This window comes from Syngnathus scovelli, chromosome 10, assembly GCF_024217435.2.
Source record: "Syngnathus scovelli strain Florida chromosome 10, RoL_Ssco_1.2, whole genome shotgun sequence".
NCBI classification, from domain to species: Eukaryota; Metazoa; Chordata; class Actinopteri; order Syngnathiformes; family Syngnathidae; genus Syngnathus; species Syngnathus scovelli.
Window position 1 is genome coordinate 4,386,861 of NC_090856.1, and position 27,212 is coordinate 4,414,072.

A 27,212-nucleotide genomic window follows, 5' to 3' on the forward strand; every position below is an offset into this window, starting at 1 on the left:
TGCTGATTCGATATGCTAATTCTTAATTACAAAATACTATCAGCAACTATAAGATACAATTTATATCATTATTATTAACTAAATTAATTATTAATATTGAAAAGTGACATGAATGGAATCGGAAGGTGCACTTGAGGACATGAAAAGGAGGCAAAGAAGTACATGTAGAGTATAGGAATATTTTTTATTCCAATTGAAACATTGAAAAGGAGAAGGTTATGAAAGTTGTTTTTCATGTTAAAATGAGGTTCAGGCAACAGTGGTTGAAATGTAAAACAAAAAAATGGCTAAAATACTGTAAATCAATAAGCACAACCCTTCCCATGAGAGCATGGCTAGCGGACGCCACCCTCCCTGCCAATCACATGCAGTTAAAAACAGCAGATCAATCATTTTAAATAAAGAATAAAACTGTTAATTAGTCACATATTTAGTGTTTATTTTTAAAAAGTGGACCACGAAAGTTCATGGGCCCTCATCCCTCCCCCCCACCCCATCTCTCATGACATTGGCACTTAAGTATTAAGTCAAAAGTTTGGCTTTACAAAGAAAGGGCATTGGCACACTCATGGTACAAAATTTACATTTGGTATATTTAAAAAAAGAAAAGAAAATACATTACTTTCAATTTGTACACCACTACATAGTTATTGAAAAACAAAGGGAAAAAAAAAGTGAAGTGGTTGCAAAATATACACGTGGTTAAGTGTCTGCCTTACAAAAATGATCAGAGCTGAACGTGACAGTTACAAGAAAGGAAGCTGAAGCAAAAACAAAAGAAAGAACGTGAGTATCAAGTCATTTCAGTGCTCTGACCCATGGAGACGACACGATCCAATCAAGAAAGGTGGGGGCAGCAGATTCATTCGTTTCAAGAACTAAATGGCCATGAACAGTACCTTGACGTCTCAATCAATACAAGCTGTTTAGCTAGGAGCGTAACGTCACAATGCTTTTGTATTTACCAATACGGGACAATTTGGGTACGGCACGCGAACCTACCACTAATATGGAACACAGTAGATCAGTGAAAGAATGAATACAGACTGAACAAACAGTGCAGCTGAGTCTCTGGCCAGTGAGATGCTTCTGGCAGTATGTTAAATTTGTTCACTAATTTGATACAAAGTCATCTTTGTGATTTAATTGAAACGAGCCCCATTTCTGTACTTTTTATGACGTTTTTGGTCGAGTGCTGAGATTTTTTCCACTCAAGCAATTTCATTCAATTGGTCCCAAAATAATCGATTACAAATCAAATCTATTCCAGCTAAAAGTGACAGGCAGAACAATTCAATGTTCCTCCACTAGCACCATATACCATCATTATTCCAGTATATATTTTTCATTTGGTGGCGTGCCAACACGTTTTAATTTAATGTAGCCTTGGTTGGGGAAACATTGCTATGCAAAATGAGGGAGACCTCAGTTTGAGCACAAAATAACAGCGATGGAAAAAGTGACGAGGAAAGGGGGAGTCAAGATGCTTGCTTTTGTCTTGTAAAAAAAAAAAAAAGGCAAATGTGAAGAAAACAAAAAGCCATCAGGAATATCACATATAGGCATCTGTGGTTTAGACGCCACCACCCCTCCCATTACCACCTCAAAAATCAAAGCCGCTAATAGTAGCCCTTGTGACGACAAGGTGACGACAACTCACCTGAATTCTATATTAAGAACTGTAGCGCAGGGCTTCCTCAACTGGATCAACCCAAGAGCCAAATATGAAAGGTGCTTCCGCCTGCCCGCTCAATAAAATACATCACTGCCAAATACTGTACACGGAACCAGAGCAGGAAACTCATGACCAAGAATCAAAAAGCCCTTTGCCGGGAAACTACGCGCGAGAAAATATCTGAGCCCAGCCAGCATCAGTTTTGGGGGAACCCTGCTCTAGAGAAAGAGTAAGAACATCAACGGACACGCACGATATGAGATCGGTAGCAACAGTTGACAACTTCGGCTTTACAAAAAAGGAAAATTCAAGAATGCTCCAACAGTAAATATTCAACCAACCACTAGATGTGTTTTGGATATATATTTTTTTGTCTTTTCTTACAATTTTTGCATAAAGCGTGAACCCGAAAATAGAGCCAATGCTGCCGTTCTACCGTTTTTTAAAAAGACGTCAGAAAGATAAAACACGTCTTTGCCGTTAAAATAGCTTGGATATCTTACAGCAGTAAAAAAGCTAGTCTCCTTGTTTGAGCATGACCGAGAGGAGACCCCACAGATCCAGGACGCATAAAGGAAAAGGGGGAAGAAAAAAAACACTTCGTAGTTCATCAAATGTGCCAGTTGAATAGAAAAAAAAAAAAACTGACGCAATGCGGTTGAATGAGAAGCAAAAAAATGGGGAGGTCGCTTCCACGATTGGAACAAAAGAAAGCCACTCGCATGTTAAAGGGCAAGCAAAGTAAACAATTTTCTTAGCAATATCATCGTCTATGCTCCCCTACTCATCTGAAAATGTTTTCCGATTAATAATAAGTCGGTGGAATATGAATTCGACACAAATCTAGAGTTGTGAGGCGGACATCTTGCCTTGTAGCACCGCTTGCTATCGACTGAAAATGACATTACAGTTCCCGAAAGCTCAGCTTGACAACGTCATGTGACCAACGGAAAATCGGTGAGCGATGACGCCGTGACCTAAAAATAGTAATCTGAATTATTTTATTTTTTCATCCTGGTGAAAATGCACATTTGGTAGGCACGTTTATCTTAAGTGGCGTGACGTCTCGGAAATTCCCGCAGTACCTTAACATTTGGGTAGGATTTATAATTATTTAGCTTTTTTTTTCCTTCAACCAACTCGTCCTAGAGTTAATTCGATTGCTTATATTTTCAGCTGGTATACAAGCATGAAGATTTGCACAATATTCCACAAATATATTGTTGTTTGCCTATTTATGCCAGTAACGTATAGCGACAAGCACAACAATGTAATGCTTTACTATTAGACGGCAGAAGATACAATTAACCTACGTAACCTTTCATACAACAGAATATAAGCTTTTGTGCTCATCACATCAGTTAATGTACTTTTCGTGACATTTTTCTTTGGCGGTATGCTGTGCGCTTTTTCTAACGTACAATAAAAGTTGGGAAACTGCACTTGAAGGAAAAAAAAAAAAAAAGCTAGATTCCAATTTGAGTCAGTCTGTGTTTTGTGGAATCGGTATAATAACGTAGAACTCTAATAAATCAATTCCAAGCAACATCTGAAGTCCTCGTCCTTGAGATTAATAGGAAACCACAACTTACGGAAATACACAGAAGCGACAACTCCCCCCTACTCTCTCCGGCGGTTCTCCTAAATTTGACACATCTCAAGAGCCAGAGAACTGCATGGCGGACCGGATCCCAAGTCCTGCACTCAAGAAATACTGGCAATAGACTGGATTTCTATTTACACCAAAAAAAAATTTGAAAATGTAGTGTCAATTTGGCAAAGCGACAGTGGAGTGATTTGCAGTCAACTGAGTGGTAGTGCTGTCTTCTTAAAGGGGTGTTAACACTTCAAACGCCGAGGGGGCAGTGTGTGTATGTGTGTGTGTCTGTGTGTGGCGGGTTACAATCCTTCCGAGTGTAGCCGCTGTAATTACAAAGTAGGCAAAAAGTAGATAATTCATCAATGTGTAAGCAAAAGTATTTACATTCAACAGAGTGTGTGCACTCTGAATTGGAGCTTTTTCTTTTCTTTTTTTTTTTAAACATCGACAGATTTATTCCTCACAACGAGCACACTGTCGTCGTGTCCAGCATGCACGGCGTACGCAATTAGGGAGAGGAGCCCTTTAAAGCGTTACGTGTTTGACGTGGGCCACCCCGCCGCACGCAAGCACTGCCGATAATTTCAAAAGGTTCAACTACGGATTCGCGGACACTGTTAGGAGCCCCAAAAAAAGAGAGATAGCGAGTGTAGAGCGAAACCGATGACTGTGTTCCATGCAGACGTGTGTGTGTGTGTGTGTGTGTGTTTGCGGAAGTGGATAATAAAATGTGTGTGTGTGTGTGTGTGTGTGTGTGTTGCTCTCTCTCCTCTCTCTTTGATTCACACAGCACTTCACACCAAGTTGTACTCTTTGAGGTTGAGCTGCAGGATGGTGTCTTTGACGGCGGCAAAGACGAAGCGGATGTTCTCCGTGTCGGTGGCGCACGTGAAGTGCGAGTAGATGATCTTGTCGCTGTCCGGGTTCAAGTCCACAAACATCTTCAGGATGAACTCGCGGCCTGCCAGTGGGTCACGCTGAGGGCCTAAAAAAAAAATAGGATTGAAATACAGGGGCCATTGTGTTGTAGTTCCCCCTTAAGCCACAAGGTGGCACTATTTGATAACATTCATCTTTTCAGGGTTATCAAAACTTGTTCTATTCTTCTAGCTTTTTTTTATTAAAACCAAACATGGCAGATAACTGAAATGAGGAAAACGACATCTGTCCACAGCCATAACTAAACAGACAACATGACCATGAAATGGAAGAAAGCGGTACCGTCAAACTCCGGGAAGTAGTCCACCAGGTGAGAGTACATGATCTTCTCCTCCAAAAGGTCCCTCTTGTTGAGGAAGAGGATGACGGAGGAGTTTTGAAACCAAGGATATGTGATGATGGTTCTGAACAGCGCTTTGCTCTCCTCCATGCGGTTCTGAAAAATGTGAGCACGTAAAAACGTCACACGGCTGGTGTCGTTCAGGCATGCAAAAGGTCTCTCACCTCGTTGTCCGACTCCACCAGCACTTGGTCGTACTCGCTGAGCGCCACCAGAAACATGATGGAGGTGACGTTCTCAAAGCAGTGGATCCACTTCCTCCTCTCCGACCGCTGGCCGCCGACGTCCACCATCCTGAATGGGACGCGCCAAACAAACAGCGGGGAGCAATATGAACAAAGCTTCCATGTAGGTAACGGATCTTCAAAGTAAAGGGGCATGCGTTGATCAAACTATGAAAGGTGTCAATCAAAGGAAACGTGAAGTGAGTGAAATGAATTTAAACACGGCAAAGGTGACAGCGAGGAATGTGCACTTCATGCAGGAAATAAAGAGTTGCAAAAGGACATCTATCAAAAAAGATTTGGGCCAAGTTCTAAGCCGTCATCATGTTAATATCACAAGGCAAAAAGTAATTTTAAAAAAATCACCCCAAAAATATTTGACCAATTGGTTTCTTCCATTTCTTGTTTCTCCATCATCATGTTAATATCACATAATACAAGGCAAAAATATTTGTTAATGGTTCTCACCCCAAAAAATATTTGACCAATTTGTTTCTTCCATTTTTTGTTCATTTTAATGCCAGGTGCCACTAAGTACTACAATGACAAAATATAGAACATGTTTAAGTTGAATTGTATTCCCATTGATTTTGCTTACTAACAAAAAAACTATTATCAGCTCATTTTGTCATCTTCGTCCAAGTTTTTTTCCCCCCAGAAATTCAAAAATGAACAAAACAAGGGAAGTCTACTAATTTTCTTCTGTGACATGTTTCCGAGAAGCGCTTCACATCTGTGTCGCGGTGTCGATAAAAACATCTGACAGCGGAACTGCAACCAAAACGGAACTGGACGGTGGATCATTTAACACCGAACAGGTAAAAAAAAAGCTCGATGACAACATAAAGGGCAAATCGATGAGAACCGGCAAAGGTAAACTGGCAGCCTCTTGAGAACGAGTGACCCACTTTCACCGTGGACTCTCTGCTTCTTTGCTGGATGAGCAAAAAAGAAATAATGACATTCTCAAAGCCAATTAAAAGAACAGGAAGTACGACTGTTTATGAAAGGCTGCCTTGTTAGCGTTGGGGGCGGGTCGTCATCCGAGTATACAACATGTGCTTGTTCCTTACTATCTGGCATTGCGGCTGACACGCTCCGCATTAACGCGACTCAACGATCATGCGCTTCAGTGAAAACAGACGCGCACCTAAAGCAGCGCCTCCCGAGAGCATGTTTGTATTTTTGGCCTGTTCGCTAAACGCCAAAGCCATTGAGAGCGTGAAGTGAGTCACACCGGCAGCGGCAGCCGGGCCGAGCGGAGCCTCTCAGCTTCGCTGCTGCCGAGCGGCCGGGAAGCTCTCGAGTGCGACCACATTGCGGTTATTTCCAGCCTTGCCAAGCGTAGGAGGAGGCTGGCACGATGGCTTCCTATCGATTTGCACTCGACTGTAATCACTCTTGCTTGTTCGCTACGTCCATTTTGAGGTTCTCGCTTTTTCTTGCAGGAGAAGGGATTGGAAAGCTGGACCGGTTGTGGGCTAAATCTTGAAAGGAGGGGGAAAAAAATGGCTCTCGTGTAAAAAAGTGCTCATCTTGGGGATATTTAGGAAACACAAAATACAGCTGGGTCTCAATAAATCAGAATATTGCGACTTTTGTGTACACAATACGGTGGTACCTTGATTTACGAGTGCCCCGACAGACGAGCTTTTTTAAGAGCCGTTGCTTCATCCATTTTTTTTTTTGCTCACAGACACAAATACCTGCTATTGTCGTGACCCGGGGTAATTCTTAAGTTCTGAGCTTCGTCAAGGACTAAATTGAACTCGTAAGTCAAGGTGCCAGCATATATGGCCAAGTGTAATGGGCTTGCTTGGAGGAGATACGTTAGGCATGCTTTTAGGTGTAACGCAACATGCCGCTCGGACATCACACGGGAAACACGGGCTGGCTGAAGTTAGTCAAAGCAGTGCAATTCTTTTGTCTACCTGAAGATGATGCTTTGCAAGTCGAAAGGGTATTCTATGATCCCAGTGGTTGGGATTCGAACCCTAAGCACATCCTGTTGGGTGGGTAGATAGGAAGATTCAGCGATACGATCCAGATCGCTAAGATAGCTGGAGACAGGATGGAGAGCGGAAGGCGAGACAGAGAGAGGAAAGAGAAAGTGCGGCATAAGAGCAGATACAGCACACAAACCCTCCAAAAAAAAAAAAAAAAGCCAGTGGATCAGTTCACATGTCACCAAAGGAAACATTCCCGAGCACCGTCAGGCGATTAGATGAAATTTGGTGCTCCAAAGAAATTTTTTTTTGCTTCATCCGTGATGGCGGCTCCCAAAGACCGAATTCCACTTCTTGCTCACGTGACGCTTTTACTTGTGTCCAACTTGAGCAATTTGCGACACAACACGCCAACTTCCCGACACGGACTGTAGACCTGGACCGTAGTCTTTTGGGAGGTCACCATCAGGGATGCATTGACGTGCAGACCAAAGCTAGCTCATGGCGATAGCGGCGTCGGCGGCTCGCAACCAGGGCCGACCGGAGACGTCGTGGGCGGCACTCGGGCCACCAGTACCTGAAGATTATATTCTCCAGGTCAAAGGGGTACTCAATGATGCCGGTGGTTGGCACTCGAACCCGCAGCACATCCTGCTGGGTGGGCACGTACCCCGACGTCGCTATTCGTTCTAAATCGCTAAGGTAGCTGTGAAGGGAGGAACATGTGACATCGTGGATACGGACTCATCACGCACGACATCAGGTACACCTCCAATGTTTTTTTTTTTAAAATTTAGTTTCAAGTATCAATCGGACAGACATGTGGACCTCAATAGATTCTAAAGGTGTACGTCATGTTGTGGCAGGTGAGTGTCATGCAACAGTCCAAAACATTAAATTTTAACGACGGGACAGGTCATTTATAGAGCATTTAAAAAGTGTCCAAATAATATTATAAAATAAATATTAGATTATTAATATATTATTAAATAAAATTATAATATTTATAAAATGCAAACTGATACAAACCAAAGTTGGAAAGGGATTTTTGGGAATATCTTAAAAGGAAACTAAACCCAAGTCGTCAAAACTTTGTTCTATTTTCAATGTGCATCTTCAGCGTCTTCATCTGACACGCTTAACTATTTATTCTAACAAAAACATGTAAAACATCACGATTACTAGCCTACGGCGGCCGCCATCTTTTTACCTTTTTCTCTCTGGCGAGTGAATTTGCAAGACTGTGACGTGTATGAGCTCTTCCAACAGTACGTAAAGATAATATGTTAATCACACCGCCATTGATTAAAATTGTACAATCGATCATCATAGCGATGGTGGCTAGCGGCGAGGCCTGCCTTGTTTGGACAGGAGCTGGCACATTCAATGTATTCTTTCAAAATAATCCATTAGTTCCCTTTTAAGCGTTGGACGCACATGTGCCGCGAGTGGATGGTTTTATAAGAGGCGGACGTACTATTTGGTGGAGTCAGAGAGCTGGTACTCTCTCCTGCGGTCGTAGGCCTCCTGGATGCCAGGGTCAGCCCACAGCATCTTGATGGCACCGATGTACGGCTGATCGAACGACGTCACCATCTCCACGTCCACCTCGCGCACCAGCTGCGCGTTGTTCTGGAAGGCAAAAAGCATTTTAGTCAGTACGGGACTTCATCAGCAAAATGAAGGTGGGACGTACTTTGTTCTGTTCGAACTTGTACGGTATCTTGAGTGTTTCGGTGGCACGGATCATGGACTGCATGGACGTGAAGATGTTCTGGTAGACCAGTTTGGTGAAGCCCTTCTTGTCCTCATCGGTGTAGCCCGAGCCGTGGATGATTCGCATTTGCTTGATAAAAGTGCTCTTGCCGCTCTCGCCGGTACCTGATGAAGAAGAGTACCACAACCACTCAAACAACAATTCGATCTATGATGGTATTTCTGAGGACAAGAGCAAACTCGAGTATAAAACGACTGGTTAGCGACTGGTTGCTAAGTGGCTAACAGTTAGCCGCTCTGCGTTCAATTAAGTTGGAGCCATAAGGAGCTCATGTATGAATGTGCTGAGGCTATATTACGCTAAGCTAACTTTGGTAGCTTTTGTTGGTGATTATAAACATTGTGTTATGGTACATTCATTTGATTTTGCAGAAGGCACATTACACTTTTCTTTTTCAAGTGTGAAAAGGATCCCAAAGTGGACATTCTGTCTTTCGCAGACTTGTGCTGGCGCAACGCCATCGCGCCGACTTATTTCCACGTGTAGTGTGGCATCAGTTTGCAGTGTGGTAAAATGAGAATTGGAAGCTTCAATGGAGTGATTTGGCTTTGAATTCTTCCATTTCGTTGAATTATCACAGCCTAAGCAGTAATTTATTAATCCTGCCATAGACATGGCATGCACAATCAATTGATACCGCAATTGATAACAGTACATGAAAGAAAAAAAACAATCGTTAAAACGCCGTCACACTTAAACTCGACTGAACATAACTCGTGTGTGTGTGTGTGCGCAGGTGTGAAATGTCTCCCAAACAAAAGCTCCATACATACATTGTGTATTCATAACTTCTCATTCCAATTCACCAGAGAAAAGTGAAGATTAAGTAGGCCAACCAAAGTAGGTTTGCCCGTAAAAGCATGTGTGTAGATAATAAGAACGAGAGTAACAATCAATATTTGTTTGGGCTCTCACATGGCCTGAAACAAGCGTGAGATCACCCGTGCTTGCAGCTCTGTGTACGTATGCGCTTCTGTTTTAAGACTACTTTTGACCCCGCTGAACCAAACCGGTAGGCGGGAGGAGAGTAACACATATATCATTTATCCACAGAACAGACTCCAGGTAGAGTCGGTGTGCTATATTCGGTCGAGACAGCCCGAGTTGAAATAAAACAAAGTCACTTAGCAACAGGGTTCAGTTCGCGAGCTGTGTAACAAAAGTATTTTGAATTTCAGAGTATAATTTGATTTTCACTATTGACAACACCTCGAGCTTGCTTGTCTGGCAGCTCCATCTCCAACCAAAAACCATAAAAGTGGAATCTCTTGCAGGCATGTCGAGCTCCGTTCAACAGATCTCATTGTTCCTGCGTGCGAGTGGAAAAGCCAGCGGAAGCATTTCTCACGGCCAGGCTACTGTACATTCGCTGGAGCTACTCCTTAGGGTTCATGCTAGTTCCCATGGCAACCTCAGCTCCGGACTCATAAATACATGGCAGACAACATTGGATGATAGGCTTCGTCATGTCTCCATGGAGCCAAGGCAAACATGCAAGCTTTTTTTTTTTTTTTTTCTCGGCCGTCTCCATATTTTGCACGGAGGTCAAAAAGTGTTACGTACATGATAACACTCATTCATAAAGAGCATTATGACACGACACGGACAATGCGCTCTACTGTACGCTATCGGTACATCCGCGCAGTACTCGGCAGAACTGAATACACTAGACTACAAGTGCTTTCTCGGAAAAAAAAAAACAACATACGACCTCCCCTTCATGGACAAATGATTTCTATGGGATACTTTTCAATAAGATGTTTATGTAAAGTCGGACAAAATGTCAGCTCCTTGCCTGAGGGCAGCAAATCTGATGAGACTTCAGCGTCTAAGAAAAATTAAATGGCATGTTTTGTTCCACTTTATAAAACGTATATAAAAATCAGGCAAAAATCAGGCTCTCGATTTATGCTGCTGTGAAAATCAAAAGCTACTGTAGCTAATATGCACAAACAGCAACGTAATCAAATTGAAAATATCCAGCAGAGTAAATCCACACGGGGAGCTTAACATTCCCACCAACTCTTGTACTAATTATTCAGCCAATGAACTAAGCATTAACTCGCAGGAAAAGAAAACCTAGAAACGGATCCCGGGGTGAGTGGGCAAGGCTAACTGGAGGGCAAAACTCCAAAACATTTTGCTTCGGATTTACATGAAGATCAATAACCAGGAGCACGGCGTGAGAGATCCACGTTGAAAAGTAAAGAGAGTGGCGAGGGAGGAGGTGCGAAATGTGTCAAAAATGGTGCCTTGAGTAAATGATTTCCCTAACACCCCCCGCTCCCCCCCCCCCCCAAGCACATCAAACAGGAAGCCATATCCACTCCAGCTCGGCGCTAGCTAGCAATGTCGACTGGGGGCTTTTCTCACTGTACAGGAACCAAATGGTTGTCAAGTGGCCCATTTCGCTTGCGGGAACTTTTCCAGTGACACTTTTAGGAAGTGAACTTGCCTGAAGGAATCCAGGCTTAGCCACCACATGGAAAAAAGAAAGACGAGCATTTTAGATGAAAAAAAAGTGCTTTTCAGGCAGGCTTGAGCCTGCAGGCCAGTCACAAGTGTGCAAGGATCATCCAGCAGCAACTCATTAACTTTACTCTAACAAAAAAAAATGCCTTTGGTTATTTAATATTTACATGAAGCACACCTATTTATTTCCCCTAGTCCCTATTGACAAGAATCATATATTCATGTAATCATATGTCGTGACACAATATTGACATAATGTCAAATTGAAGTCTGCAGGTTGTTATAAAAAAAAGGTTGTTGAAAAAAATCAAATCCGCAACTACAACTTTAGAAAAAATACACAAAAAAAAACGGTTTACAGTATCAGATTTTGCGCAAAAAAAAAAAAAAAAAAAAAAAAAACTGTGCATGGATAAGGAGGAGGGTTTGAGTGAGAAAATTAATTTCCCAAGTTACCGTGGCCAAGAACAAGAGAGAAGCTTTTCCACCCCCAAATGTCTTCCCACCAAGCGGGGCGGTAAGACAGCAGAGACGAAACCTTAAGGGACAAATGGAAGAAGAGGAAATGGAGAACTGTGGCCACCAGAATTTAAGAGTGAAGAAAGAACAAACAGATTAAGGCTGTGATAATAAAACACAGACCCGCCCAAAAAATATCATATCGAAGTGCAACAATTGACAAATTAAATCGTTTTTAATAATCCATTTAGTTTTTAGAATTGTCAAAATCTGTTCAAATCCTCAGAATTTCATCTTCAAAAATTATTCTCAAATTTCTGCAGTCTTCCATCAAAGTAGTGCAATTACCTTGGTATTTTTTTTTCTCCAGATAAGACATCTGTGTAAAAACGTCTCGAGTGTGCGAATGGCAAGAGCGCAGCACAGGCTGCAGTTTTCACCAAAATTCCTTGCATACTTTTCCTTCTTGAGAACTTACAATTAAATTACGTATCCCATTTTGCTTGCCGTTTAATCCAAATGCCTCACAAATTTCCCCATCCGACATCTCTCCAACAAGCAACAACTTCAATCAAGTGCCACTTTGAAGGTTGAATTGAATTTGAAACTTGAGGAAAAAGTCTACACACCCCTGTTCAAATTGCAGGTTTTTGTGATATCTAAAATAATAATAATAAATCAGACCAAGATAAATTTCTGTTCCCCCCCCCCCTAATCTAACAACCTTTGAGAGGGGAAGAAAATTAAACTTAGATGTTGTTGCACAAGTGTGCACACCCTCTGGGATGTGCCTGTGTTCAGCTTTATTACATTCAAACGCATGCTAAAAGGGAGTCAGCACATTCCTGCCAACATTTAATGTGCCTCCGACTATTCCAAAATAAATCTTAGCTATTCCAGTACAATTTTTCTTCACTGTTTTTTTCTTTGTAGCATATTTGGGAAATTTGGATACTGTTTGCTGAACCTAAGGATAAACATTTTGGCTGTAATTCTAAATAAAACTGCTCATGACTGAAAAAGAACAGTGAAAAATAGCGAGTCCTTTTACAAAATATTCACGATTGTGCTAGTAAGAAAAAAAAAAAGGTCCAAAAACAACTAGTAGAACACCTGGAATTTATTTGCTGTTGGTCAGAGGCGCTTTAAATGGTGGCAGGTGTGGGCTGGCTCCCATTGAGCGCATTCGTTGTTTTTTTATGTTAAAGATTCATGTTAACTGGGAGAACTGGCAGCGAACAAACATGACTTTTGAATTTAGTTCATTCTGAACAAAACCACATCTCAATAATTCTGTGGTTTATTTTATTGATTTTTTTTAATGCTAACTGAGTCATGGAGGTTATAGGTCATCAGAACTACGAGAAAACGTTTGTAAATGATTAAATCGTGGTCTTGTATTAATCACGCAAACTTGACATTTGAAGGTTTGAGGTTTGTCAACATTTTATGACCACTGTAGATAAAAGCAATAGCCATCGAGGCTAGCGGTCTCGCAGTCTGACACATATCTGCTGAAAGTCAGGGTGTGTCAATATGAGTTTGCTCAACCAACAAAGCTGCCAGACAAATAGTGCAAGGCTACAAACACGTACCTTATTCCCAAGGTGTGAAATGGCTTTTTGGCGGAATGCAAAAAAGTAGGGCAGTGCAATTAATCGAAATTAACTTACGATTAATATTATCAGCAGCTTCTAATATTATATTGCAAGCTAACCTAGATACGTCATATGTCCTGAGCTTGCTGGAAGACTGAAAATCATCGTGGGCATAGGTTGGCTTCATTTATCCAAAATGATTGCGCGTTGTTACCAAGTAAAACGTCAGTGCTTCCGACCTCTGTTGCATCCTCCGCGTGAGCACATGTTAGCAACTGAGCCCGTCTTTGTTCCTCCAACTTTAACAAGACAAAATGACAGCTAATTGAAGCCTATGAAGTGCGTTGCGTTTCATTAGCCTCTGCACATATTGATGCGTTTACAGTTCAAAGAAGACATGACATTGGATGAATAGTTTTATACCACCCCCTTCCCCCCCATCCAGCCAACTCTTTATATTGAATGATAAAATGAATGTCGCTCAAGGCAATTCAAATTCTTCATTGCTATTACACACGTGACAAGTGGAATGACAAGTTTTCATTGGGAGCAAAGTACCAGCACTGGAATTTGAATCCAAAATGGTGTCTGGAGTCATTTGCTACCTTCAATTTACCGGAGGATTAGTCATCACACTTGAAATATATTAGCTCGCCCTTTGGTCAAGTGTAACAGACACCAACTCCAGTACTTTGTAGAAACTTTGGGAATTTTTAAGCAGTCACAGATGGCGAGAGGACAAATAACTGTACATGGTGCACTCTGGGAGAACGTTGAATCAAAATGGCAAGACCGATCATAAAATGTCTTCTTGTAAAACTGCAGAAACTAGTTGACTTCATGTGGGGGTCGAGCAGCTGTTCGCAGTGTCACCACGACATACCACAGATTTGCACATTAACAAGCCAGTCAAAAGGGTGTCAATTTGACAAGTGGGTGCAATGTTTTGCATACCACAAGTTGGGCTAACATAACATGACATGAAAACTGACCAGTTTGGATTCCCCGTGACAAGGTGTAGCATAATTATGCTTACCCAGCAGAAGTAGCTTCAGCTCCCTCCTGGCGTCTCGTTTGTCCCGCCGCAGTTGCTTCTCGATCTCCGAGTTGATCCGTTTGGACTCCTTCGCCTCTTCACTCAGGCAACAAGCCATCATGGAGTCAAGAGTCATCACCGCATGAGCCAGAAAAGCCCTGCCTGACGGTCGAAGGGGGGGTGGGGGTGGAGGTCGCGTCGGGCTCGGAAAAGGCTTTCCAAGCTCGAGTATGGAATCCCGTCCAGTCAAATGGGATTTCGTTACTTTCTTTGCTCGTTGTCGGTGACAAATATTTGACAGCGTAAGCCTTAAGTCGTATGCAAATTCGGAGTTTGCAAGGGGAGAAAAAAAAAAAAGACTTCCCAGAAGACTTTAAGGTGGGAAAACGTCAAATTAGAAGCAGTAAAAGACTATTTTTATGGTAGAAAAAAAATCTAATTAAGGTGGTGAAGGTGTTAAAAATGAGATTCCCACTGTGCCAATACAGTTTTAATCATTCCCAGCGCCGCTGCTCAATTCGTGGAAGTTTAACTACACCCACACACCCCGAAAAAAGCCTATTTTTAATTAAACACTCGTGTCCCGGAGGCAGCGGGACACTGTTGAGCGCCCCTGCCACATTTGTCGGAGCCCTCCCGCGAGCCTAGCCGCCCCGACGCCGACACTTCACGCCCGCGCAGTGGTTGCAACCGCCGCCCGTCAGCCCGTCCATCTACCGCATGCACACGTCGACGAGCTCCGGATGCTAAACACTCGACTTGCACATTAGGAGAGAAAAAATAAAAAAAGGAAAGAAAAAAAATATTAGGGGTTAAGTTTTGCGGGAGTGGTGATGGCTAAATGGACGAGCTAAGCAGTTAGCGAGCTATGTTAGCTTGAGCTAGCCATCCCTGGAATTGCAGCAGAAAAAAAAACACAAGCAGCTGGGAGAAACTTCATTGCTTGGAAATGAGCTTTGTCCAAACGCTCTCTCCGGGGGCCCAAAAATGCCCTCAGTGTTGAATACTGAAAGTCAAATCAGGCAATTCATCGTTCCTGGTGTTTTTTTTTTTTTTTTTCCTGGTTGGAATAGCGCCCCTCCTCGTCATCCACTCCTCTCCCGGTGACGTCACGAGTCATTTATCTGACTGACAGTCCTTTTGCGCGAATGGAAGGAAGAGAATACGGTAATAAGAAGGCGGGACTTTGCGTTAGGTTGACATAGCAAGGTTGTGTGAGAGGCCGCCTTCCTCCCTTTCCTCCCTTCCTTTTTGGAGGCGTGTCAGCCCCCGGCCAGTGCTCACACAGCTGTTTCTTCTGGATGGTTACACTTTAAGCCTGACAACATCGCCTTGAAATTGTTATAGCAACATTATGGCACGCATGTCTCACAATTCTGGGGTCCCGATTTCGAATCTCAGATGTAGTGTTTGTATATTGTTCCCGTGCCTATGAGGGTGTTCTTCAGGTACTTCCTCCAAGTTCCAGCATCCCAAAAATGTGCACGTCATTGAAGTTTCATTTAAAATTGAGGACTCCAAATTGTCCGTTGATTGTGTTCAACTTTGAGATGTACACTCGGTTACTCAGGTAACATGACAGGTAGTGTCAATATTTGAATTAGCTTTTCTTTATTTTAGTGACAAATGACAAGACGGAGACAAGTTGCCTCACCTTTCCAGTAAACGTGACGTTGCAATAAATAAATACAAAAAGATGTCATGTTTGCTATTCTAATATGGCAGGTGCTAAGTAAACTGACATTCATGCATCTTCTGCTGAACTGGTTTTGAGTTAAGCTTTAACGACAACACCAAAAATGGGCTGAAGTACGTGAGTAATAATAATAATAAATAATAATAAGTAATAGAAACAGAGCTATAGAGATAGATAGAAAGATTGTAATTTTAACTTCTGAGTTATGTGAAGCAGTTGAGACAGTCACTGAATAGCTAAACAGATGGACGGACGGTCAAATTGATTCTATTGTTGAGCCAACGCGACACCTTGTGGACATCTGTTGTAACTGCAATGAGGAAACTGAGACACACCCTCTATGACGTCACACCAGTAGTCCCTCAAAGACAAATTTGGCCTAAATATTTAGTGAAAACACCAGAAAGTTGACCAATATTTTGGATATTTCATCCACGGCAGCAAAGTTTGAAGACACAGTGACATGAAACTCTCAGCAAGAGCATAGAATATGAAAATAGGCGACGCTAACTTGAGAATTATTCAGTTTATGTTATTATGTTGTATCAGGAGTTTGATGAGTCCCAATATAGCAGTCCAGAGAAATCTGGCTGGAATGAATGAGCGTGAAGTTGAGAAAACTTCCAAGTCAGAAGGTTGTGATCTTAAAATAATGACAACTGAGTGGAGCGTAAGATGTCTTCTTTTATGAGTCCATTCAGTTTAATGATTGATCATGGCCCGTTTCCCACAGCAGCCAGCCCAGAGGGGCAAAGTCTCCTCTCTTAAGCTTTCTGTCGGACGGATGTAAAGCTTCATCAGTGACGATAAGGGAGGAGAGCCACCTGAATCACTGTCGGATCATTTACTGTACATTGCAGGTAGAACATGAGACACCCTCCAGCCCGATGGATGCTGGGAGGTTGAGGCGGATCATTTCCTCCTATGGTCGAGACCACACCTTCTCACTATCTTGCATTTTTCCATCCTTTATTTCTTTGTTACTTTACTTTCTTTTTGCAGTTCCATGACAGCCACACCCTCATTTTCCGGGATGTGTGCTGCTTTTCAAACATATTTTTTTTCTTCCTATTATATGCCAGATTGGATCCCTTAAGGCCTTAGTGAATGTGTCAGTTTCATGAAGAAATTCAATCCGTTGCGCATGCACTTGACTTCCTTTTACGTCCTTTCCTACACGTTTACCTCACCTCATTTCCATGGCAACCAAGAGCTCAGGTTATCTCCGCATGCACGAGGCTACGAAAACCCGGACGGACCGGTCCTGCAAGCATGAAGAAGACAAAGGATTGACATCTAAATAAGCAGACCAGCATTGCGGGGAGGGAGGCGTGACTCCGGATTGCTCTCAAAACATTGTGACAGATGAATCACGAAATAGAGACTCACAAATTGCGTCATGGTTCCTGTAAAGGTCAGAAAGTTTCCTGAAATTATATTAGAAGTTTGAAATAAACTAAATACAGTATGTGTTGCCATAACATAACGAGTGACTTGACTTTTGATTTTCCAATCAGTTCGCTTCATAAAAAGCAGCACTGAAAATGAGTTAAAAAATACATTAAATGCCACCCCACTTCAAATTTACTGCCAAATAAAAAAATAAAGACGATTACACCTTGAGTATTTGGAACAACCACAATGCTTGGCCTTTCAGGAAGAGTCTAGATTTCCCGGCAATGGAAACTTTATCCATTCTTCCTGCCATGTTGAAAAAACATGCGTGCTGGTTTAATTGTCTCTCTCCTTCCTTAGGTGTAAATGTAAGTGTGAATAGTTGTTTGTCAATAATATGTGTAACTATCGCCTAAAGTTGGGATAGGGCTCCATAGGCGGCAGTTGTAAATAAGAACTTGTTCTTAATTGGTTAAATAAAGGTTAAATAAAATCAAAATATGACCAGCTCTAGAACTATAAAACAATTACTGGCAATCATCTTATAGGTCAACGGGAAAAGGTCAATGCAGTCACAAAGGGGGCCCCTAAATCATCTTTGTTTACATGTCGACTAATGGTGGGAAGTCAAGAAGTACAAATAGACTTTTAATAGGCCAACCTGTAGCGTTTTTTTTGGCACGGGCGACACCTGGTTTATAGGCATACTTAAATCTGAATACTTTTACATAGTCTTTTGTTATACAGTTTCAAAGATACTACACTGTTATTGAGAAAACACTCCCCCTCCCACACACACATCGCGCGTCTTCCGCCACCTCTGCGGTCGCTTAGCCGCGCTCCTGTCGCTATCGAGCCGCGCCGTCGCCTCGAGCGCATTCCAGTCGCGGCGCAGAGCGTGAACGCGGAACATTCCTGCTGAGGCGAGGTGCGAGGTGGACTCACCCAAGCAGCAGGTCCGTTTGTGACGAAAATAAATGCCACCATTCGGCCGCTCGAGTCGCACTTCGTCCGCTGGTGCGCCGCACCCGGCATCTACGCAAACATGGAGCGCGTAAAGGAGGCGTTGGAACGGGGACAGTGACGGACTGCGCTCACTTGAAGGTACTGAACTGTTTTGATTTCTCTCGTTCTTGTACTGCTTGAGCTGTAAGATGAACTCATAGCAAAGTTACTAGAGTAGTAACAGAGATGTTACATAGATACTGTAAACTAGTTTCTTATTCATTTACATAGTGTGTACACTGGGGTGGATCACTTTACATCTTAGATGTAGTTGGTTTAAATCAAAATATTTTTTTCAGATTACGCAGAATATCTCAACGCCGGAAGCTTGTGGTTTTAATGTTGAAATGATCTTAAAAATGTCATGGATGGAAAATAATATTACTTAGCAAGATGACGAGGCGGCACGGGAATTGATGAGAAATGAGGAATTTCAATGCTTCATCGATTCTCATTAAGTGAGGCAATGAATCAACAGGAGAAGTCATCGATGAAGACTGATGAGAAATGAGAGGTCAAGGGATCATTGGAGGGTGTGGTTGACTAACTCTAATTAATATTAGGCGTGTTCGGGCCATGGCGGGCTGCTGGGATTATTACCGGCGCACCTGCATGTGTTTCCTCTCGGAAGAGGAGAAGATGTCCCTCAGCGTGGACAAGGAGATCAAGAGGCAACTCAGGAAGCAGAAGCGGCAGGAGCGGCGAGAGGTGAAAGTCCTTCTGTTGGGTGAGTGATGCTAAGTCTCCTTTTCTGTTACCAACTTATTTGAAACTTTTTTGGACCATTGGATTTGGGTGGCTAGCCAATCATTTGGTTTTGTTGAAGTTGAGAAGATGGTGGTTCAGGGGGTAATGCGGCTGACTTTGGGATCTGGGTTCAAATTGTGGCGAGTGCATGTGACCCACTCATATATTAAAAAAAAAAAAAAAAAAAAAAGGGGGTGGTTTGTGTCAGGAAATGCATTTGGTGTGAAACGTGTACTCAACTTATCACACTTACTGTGCCCATCTGACACAAGGAAGTTGATTTTTCTTAGAAAAAGGCGATGATAAAATCTGAGTAATTTGGACGCACAACTATGTTGATAACCTGTTTTCTTAATAGCGTTAACTCATTAGTGTAGGTATCGCTCGTTGGATCCAATTTTTGATCCAACCTGCTACCCTAAGCATTAGCAATTAGCATTTTGTGGCAAAAACAAGTTTGACACTCCTGAGTTATGTTGCTTGGCATGTCCGGTGGCCCAATAGGAACCAGAAATATGTCAAGCATGTGGCAATATGTCGAGAAGAGTGCAATCGCTCATCAAGTCAGCAGAGTGAGTCCCGCAAACCGACAGGCCTCCTTTGCAGCTTGATTGATGACTTTATAGCGACAGGATGAGCCTGCAGATAAGGCGCAAATGAACAGGTGCATCTTTGCCTGCACGGCCATAAATTTCTCTCTTTATTCAGTTTAGGTTGCACACGCTATATTGTCTGAGCAGTCAGGATCACTGTGCATTCAACAGGCCTGCAAGGTAACATGATTAAGGACAGGAAATTGATTAGATTTTTTAATGATTAATGAGGTTTAATGTTAGACAAAAAAAGTGGGGATCGCTGTTGATGATTTATAATTTGCGATTATTGCTTCAGTTTGTGGTTGAACCATCGCCATGATGAAATATATATTATTTGCAAGGGCAATGCTTTAAGTCAGGCTTGAGAGATGTATTGTTTTTTTTTAAATATATTACGTCACTCCGACTTGTATGACTTGTTCACCAGCAATGATTTTTTTACAGTGAAGGGATTGAAGTTGATGCACAACTTTGTTATGCTTGCAATGTGTTCACAACAATTATAGTGGTGTCGTGTTTGGAGAGGTGCAATTAAACATCCTTTTACGCTACACCAAATGGTGTTTTCTGGAAATGGGACACACCCTGCCACAAATGCAATGACACATTTCAAGACTCCTAGCGATTAGTCTATTGATTGTAACTTACGGTTCTTCTTCAGCTTAATCAAAGAGGAAATCTAAAAAAAAGATCTTACAAGAATGATATCACTTTTTTTTTATGAAAATGTCATAGTGGAACGAGAAAGCTCTTATATTTTTGGCAATAGTCTTTTTTTAAGTTATGCTCTCAAAACAACAACAATAAAGTTGTATTTTTTAGATAAACAGTTGTGATATCAGATTTGTTTCCTTTTTTGAGAAAAATACCCCTACTATAACACAAATAGCCTGATTGGGAATATTTTGTATATTATATTTAGTTTTATTATATTGTTTTATATTTTTTAAATTATATTGCAAGAATAGGAGGTTTTATTCTTTTAAGTTAAAATAAAGAGTTTTATTCAAAGACCAAATCAGAATTCTTTCCTTTAGGATGAGCTTACATTTTATATTATTAGTACATATATGTATCATGTATGCCCCTTGTTGCCTCAGGAACCGGCGAGAGTGGCAAAACTACCTTCATCCGCCAGATGAGGATCATCCACGGACGGGGCTTCTCAGAGGAGGAAAGGAAAGAATTTGCTAAATGCATCTTCCAGAACATCTTCACGGCCATCAAGGCCATGACAGGAGCCATGACCATGCTTAAAATTCCCTACTCCAACGCAGAAAACGAGGTAGACTCAACAGCGTACACTTTCTGTATTCGGGCCCATCTGGCCCGTTCTTGTTCCTGAATAGATGTAAAAGAAAAAAAAAAATCTTCCTTTTCTGGTACCATCTTGTACCTTCTCACACAGTTCTATGCCAGTAAGATCGAGAATGTGAATCCGGTGCAGATCACCAAGATGGATAGAGATTACGTGGATGCTATCCGCCGCCTCTGGGCCGACTCTGGCGTGCGGGTCTGCTACAGCCGACGTTGCGAGTACCAGCTACTGGACTCCACAGAATAGTGAGTCCATTTTAATTAAAATAAATGTAGATTAAAAGGGAAACCAGTCGCTAAATATGACTGAATCTGGTGCATCTGCTTTCATCTCAGTCAATTATCATTCATATTATATCATTTTATATTATTGATGGGAAATTCCAGGAAATTTTATTTTCTTCCTGAAACATTTTGTTGACTCATCACATAAAAAAAAAAAAAAAATAAATCGAGAAGCTTTTCCTGTGCGTCCATATTTCCCAGTAGAGGGAATTAGTTCCCTTCCAGACATATTTCACTGTTCAGTCTCTAATAAAAATAAAATCATATAATACGCGGAGATTAAGCGACTTTTGATTTTTTTTTTATGGATGAATCGTTCAAAGACAAGGTCACAGCGTGCTGCTCGTGTTCCTCTGTTTGTCGAGCAGTGTGTGTGTGTGCCATAAAGGCATCGTCTTGTCATTTTTTAATCACAGCTAATTTATCACTCGTGTTTGTTTTCCACGCAGGTGGGCGGCCATATCATAGCTCGTTTCCTGATTTTACTGTTTTTTTTTTTTTCCTGTGCTTTCAGCTACATGAGCCAACTCGACCGCATCGCAGAGCCGGACTACATCCCCACGGAACAGGACGTGCTGAGGGTTCGATTCCCCACCACGGGCATCCACGACTATTCCTTTACCATCAACAAGATTACACTCCGGTACCTTATCACTGAGTTTAATTCTTTCCATGACAATGCTCGTAATTCAAACATCTAAAATCATGTTTCTTCATTGAAATTAAATGAATCGTTACCAGCCCCCAAATTGTGTTTTAAAGAGGAAAATTGTTTTTTAAAAAAAAGTTATCATTTAGTAAAGATTTTCCTCACCGTTTGTCGCTCCGCCTGCAGGATCGTGGACGTAGGTGGTCAGAAGTCAGAGCGCCGGAAATGGATCCACTGCTTTGAGAACGTCACCTCGCTCATCTTCCTAGCCTCCCTAAGCGAGTATGACCAAGTCCTGGAGGAAAGTGGCACTACTGTAAGTATCTTTGTTGAATAAAGCCACCACAACATAGCCATTTTGAACATACAGGATATAGTAGCCCTGTATCTTCTCAGCATCACTTCGCTTATCTACCAGCAGGTGTCACTGTAACACATGAAAAAAAACGTATCTGTGTGTCTTAGAACCGCATGGAGGAGAGCCTGGCTTTATTCTACACCACCATCCATTCACCGTGGTTCCACACCACCTCCATCATACTCTTCCTCAATAAAACTGACATCCTGGCTGACAAAATACTAACTTCTGACCTGAAGAAATACTTCCCTGGCTTCACAGGTAAGCACCGTTCCTCAATTAAATGCCGATTTATCATTTTACGACAACAAAATAAATTTTTTTACTCAACAAACTGTCAAATTAGTTATCCGACTCACTCAACATGCCAGTCCCCACACATTCAAAGTAAAAAATACTACAGTGTAGAATGTGCTAATAGTGACCCCAAGTGGACATAAATAATACCTGCTCCTCACTTGGAGATTTTGTATTAATTTTATGCACACATAATGATTTTAAATTAAGAAAAAAACTCAAACTATTTTATTGTATCTTACCTATGAATGAGCTGGGCCATATGTCTGTTTTAAAAATCAAATATGGCCCTTGAGCACAAAAGTATTTCTGCCTGTGCTCTACTGTAAATTACAATATTCCAGACCTCACTTTGAGGACATTTTCTTGGAAACAGAACCTTATTTTTTTGCCATAATGACAAATGGCAGGTTGTCATGTTGATTCACTCTCATCCACTTTTTTTCCTCCTTGTTGTGTGACTCATTCACTCTGTCAAGTCGTTTGCAAAGTGAATTCCGCCACTCCCCCTACTTCAATTTTTTTTTTTTTTCATGGCCAAAGTGAACAATAATTGGGGGATCTTTTGTCCATTTCAAAATTGGCCTTTAAATGATTCACTTCCTGGAGTTTTTTTTTTTTTTTAAATATATATATTTCACACGTGGCCTTTGCTCCTGGTGTAAATGTCTGCATGCAGCCTTGACACTTCCCATCTTCTACTTCCAGCACCAGTCCCTCATCCTCCTGTAGCCCATGGCAACAGATAGATCCCCTCCCCCCCCCCAAATCCCGTTATGTGTCTTGTGTGTGCAGGGGTTGTGATAGTTGCATGTCAAATAAACACAAAATGATCGATTTTGTGTGTCCATGCATGATTTAAGATGGTATGTGAGGACCTCTGCTCCATACGAGACGGTGATAATGTCTTTGTTTTGACACGGTGAAGCCACACGGGGCTCATTATCCACGAGATGGAGCCAAAGCAATAATAAATGCCATTATTCGGATTTATTTTATATAACATAAGTTACTGTTAAAACTGTTAATGTTGCTTCACTAGAGTTTCACTACATTTACAAAGTCAAAATGGTTAAAGGGGGAAAGCAATGTGGATACAAATGGGCAGCATTTTTTTTTTTTCAAATGTCAAATGTGAACGGCAGGATGAAGAGAATTGTTTAGACAAATTTAAGAGAACATGAAAATGCTCAATATTGTTACTGCTTTTTTTAAATGATCACACCAAAATTAGCCAAAAACTTACTCCACCCATTCCAATTTAAAATAATACTTAACAATTGACGTACACGGCACTCCTCGTTAGGATTCCCGTTAGCACACATACCATTTTATGAGTAATTATATTTCATTTTCAGTCGAAACAATGTTGTTCTCACACCTCTGTCCTCTTTCATTCATTCAGGTAAGACACAGGATGCGGAAGACGCCAAAAAATACATCCAGAAGCTGTACCAGCAGCAGACCAGGACTGCGAACAGCAAGGGGGAAGGGAAAAACTTCTACCTGCACCACACCTGTGCCACAGACACGGACAACATCCGCAAGGTGTTCAGCGACATTAAGGACACGGTGCTGCTAAAATCTCTGCGGGAGTTTGGCATCTTCTGAACTTTTAAAGGACTTATTGTACGACTATTTTTAGAAGGACGGTGAAAATGAAGGCCAGCTTTATATTGCACACGTGAAGGAGCCCGAGACAGATTTCTACAACGTGAGATACGGTTGAGCTGGATGAAGCCGATCCCAGCCAATCAGAGTGCACATAATGTACAGCCGAACAACCATTTGAATCCTCATTTATGTGATTGTGGTCAGGATTGGTTCACTTGGCTTTCTTCGGAAATTTTACTCAGGTTGCCCAAATTGTTATTTTTGTACACAATCCTAGCATAGTCAATTGAGAATTGCATTGCGCAATCTTTTGTATGTAGTGCACATTGACTTACCATTTTTAAGTACTCTACCCGCCGTGAAGTTCACGCCCAGGTATCGTTTTTTGGTGTCAAAATCATAAGCGGAAAATGCTAATTAACACAATTTGCAACGTCGGAAATTATGGAAATACGATGAGTTATATCACCATTAAAGGATTTTTTTTCTGTGTAAAAAGACACCAAAATGATATAATACTACCTTAACCTGAAAGCAACAATTTGGAGGGAAATGAAAACAAACATATGATTGTTTACAATTACATAGAACAGCTAGCTAACGATAATAACCACTGTTAAAACAACAAACACTCTTAGCTAACTAAAATGACAACAGTGGTGACGATGAATTAGGGTGAGTAATTTAAAAAATATATATATATCAAAGTGTGTGCTTTTAAATTAACTGTGTACTATTTATGATGTTTAAGAAGGGAAACAAATTCCTTAATAGCTTCACAAATGTGTCTATATTGTTTATTACATTTATGTTTTTTGTTAGTCTTTTTACTCTCCTCATTACTGCTTTTTGTTTTTTAGGTGTTGACATTTTTTTTTTGTCTTTTGACAGGCACATTGTTCACCACATGCACATTAACTGGGGTGATGCATCAGGAGTTTTTTGCGGGCAGATTTTTGTGAAAGGAAGGGGGGCGGGGCTCTAATATTAAAAAAAAAAAAATCCCAAATATTTGCAGTTAATTTTTTCCTCTTATTTGCAGAGATTCATAGCAAAGTCAGAAATAATCTGCACAATAGTGACCTTATTCAAACTTTTACTAGTTCAACTTGTCCTCAAATGTAGGTCAGTTAGCTTAATGCTAATATATAATGGGAAAAGTCATAAGCGGGCTAAAATAAATAACAATATTATAGAGTGCTATTTTTCCTCATTAAAAAAACACAGCAACAATTTTTCTTGTTGGTTCGCCAGCTAACGGCACAGCATGATAATAAAACCATCACATTTTAAATTTTAATCTTTGAGCGGCTCACTGTGTCATCGAAAGAAAGAGTTGGCGGTGACAATAATAAGGTTTACTCTGGCCAAAGACGATAAGAGCAGACAATGGGTGGGAGTCTGCCCCTTTGCTGATAATGAGGTGCTTGGTTTGAGGGAATCTCTGGCGACTTTTCCGTCAAAGAGCCATGCTGCGTCTTCTCTGATAAACGCTGGGCTTCTGTTAAAGGCCAGCTTGTGTGATCTCTGGCACACGTGTGCGAAGGTGAGCTGGACCGCTTTTAAAAAAAAAAAAAATTAAAAACGATTGAAGTGCCTGTTTTAAAGCTATGCCTGTCCATGATAAATGTGTTTCAGGTCTTCTACTGTTCTAATGTTCAAATAGTGGCCATTTTGGACAGGGGGGGCAAACAAACTACTCATAACTCAAAGGTAACCTTTTTCAGAAAAAAATAATTTGTAAAATGAGAAATTGACAAAAACAACAAATAGTTTTTTCCAACATTAACTCATTATATTATATTATATTATATTATATTATTCAGGGTGTCACATCTATCGAGTTACGTATAAAATTGAATGAAAAAGTCTTTGCAAGTCTTCTATTCCATTATTTACACAAGCATGATTTTTTTGGCAAAAAAAAAAATGACTCCATGAATCATTTAAAAACAGAATCTGCACATCCTTATGCATTTTCATTATTATTTTAAGATTTGATGGGATTAGTCAGGTGCACCAAATGTCATTGCCAATTTAATTTTGCCGTAATTAAAACAAGAGTGATATTACTGTAATAAGACCACGGACATCAGATCCAAAAAGCCAAGGCCCTATAGATGATGGATAAAAAGACAAAGAGGAAGTTATTCATCTCCACTATACACTGTGGTTTTCGTAGCTGCTGGCTCGACACATGCTAGCCTCACACTGCACCTTGTGCATTAATGAGTTTGTGAAAAATGGCTCCATGGCCTTTGTTTTATTAGCGTGGGGAGAAAGGGAGGGAGAGAGAGAGAGAGAGAGAGAGAGAGAGAGAGACATACAAAATGTTCCCAATTAAAATGAAGAAGAATTGCGGGAGCCGGGTTCCCCTGTCGTAGCAGAGGCGCTTTCTCATGTTTCTAAAAAATCGGAGGGATCCTCGACAGGTCATTAAGCGTCGACGGCGGCTCTTTGTGAGAGCTCGGCTTGCCAAAACGTGTTTACCACAAGCCAGCCAGGAGGGAGAAGAACATTTACAACAATGGAGGCACATACATAATGCAGCTAGCTCCTGGTGTTTTATGTATCATCTTTAAAGCGGCCGTTCTCAAACTGAGGTCTGTGAGCCGTAACTTGGGAAAAGAAGAGAAGGCGGAAGAGTGAGGTTAAAAAAAAAAAGATGACAGGCAGCGTGTGGACCGAGGCTTTGAGCTGATGTGGTCGCTTTAGAGCGCCTGGTGGGATATGTTCCAGCTTTCATTTTTATAGCTCAAAAACATCGTTATATGTAGAGAAAGTTGCTAACCAAAATAGCATCCATTTTCCCAGGCTGTGGGAAATTCCATATTTCAATCTTTATTTTATTTGACAGTACTTTTTAAAAATTTGGCAGTCTTTAAACTGGTCATGAATATTTAGCTTGATTTTATTTTTTTTTTAAACAACCAAAATAGAATAGAATAGATCTTTATTGTCATTGTCACACATGTACAAAAATTCCTAATGGGAATAAAATCTCCCCTTTAAGGTAATACCTGACCCCAAAAAGCTGAAAAGACCTGACATGCGTTTCAGACATGATTGTGTGGCTTCCTCTGAAGTGTGTGAAGTACACACAAACACACAAACTCCATTCAAGTCTTCCAACACAACCTTAAAAGAATTTCTTTTTCCATCCGGCCAGACACTCAGTGAGCTCCAC

The 27,212-nt window shown here is 41.2% G+C and overlaps 2 protein-coding genes across 3 annotated transcripts; one reads left to right on the forward strand and one right to left on the reverse strand.

Annotated features, from left to right (window-relative positions):
* Positions 1-165: 165 nt before the first annotated feature.
* Positions 166-22,049, reverse strand: LOC125965761 (guanine nucleotide-binding protein subunit alpha-11). 2 transcript variants are annotated; one of them, XM_049716601.1, is made up of 8 exons: positions 21,922-22,049; positions 14,067-17,026; positions 8,421-8,605; positions 8,202-8,356; positions 6,710-6,838; positions 4,719-4,848; positions 4,497-4,650; positions 166-4,260 (listed from the first exon to the last, which is right to left on the reverse strand). In XM_049716601.1, the coding sequence occupies exons 2-8, from the start codon at positions 14,200-14,202 to the stop codon at positions 4,070-4,072; spliced, it is 1,080 nt and encodes a 359-aa protein (XP_049572558.1). In that variant the 5' UTR covers positions 14,203-17,026; positions 21,922-22,049; the 3' UTR covers positions 166-4,069. The 2 variants fall into 2 exon arrangements, with proteins under 2 accessions (XP_049572558.1, XP_049572557.1); XM_049716600.1 differs by lacking the exon at positions 6,710-6,838 and adding an exon at positions 7,302-7,430.
* On the forward strand, positions 17,969-25,325 carry LOC125965751 (guanine nucleotide-binding protein subunit alpha-14). Its single transcript, XM_049716592.2, has 8 exons — positions 17,969-18,261; positions 18,726-18,889; positions 20,606-20,790; positions 20,914-21,068; positions 21,622-21,750; positions 21,943-22,072; positions 22,222-22,375; positions 23,817-25,325. The coding sequence occupies exons 2-8, from the start codon at positions 18,739-18,741 to the stop codon at positions 24,020-24,022; spliced, it is 1,110 nt and encodes a 369-aa protein (XP_049572549.1). The 5' UTR covers positions 17,969-18,261; positions 18,726-18,738; the 3' UTR covers positions 24,023-25,325.
* The last annotated feature ends 1,887 nt before the right edge of the window (positions 25,326-27,212 follow it).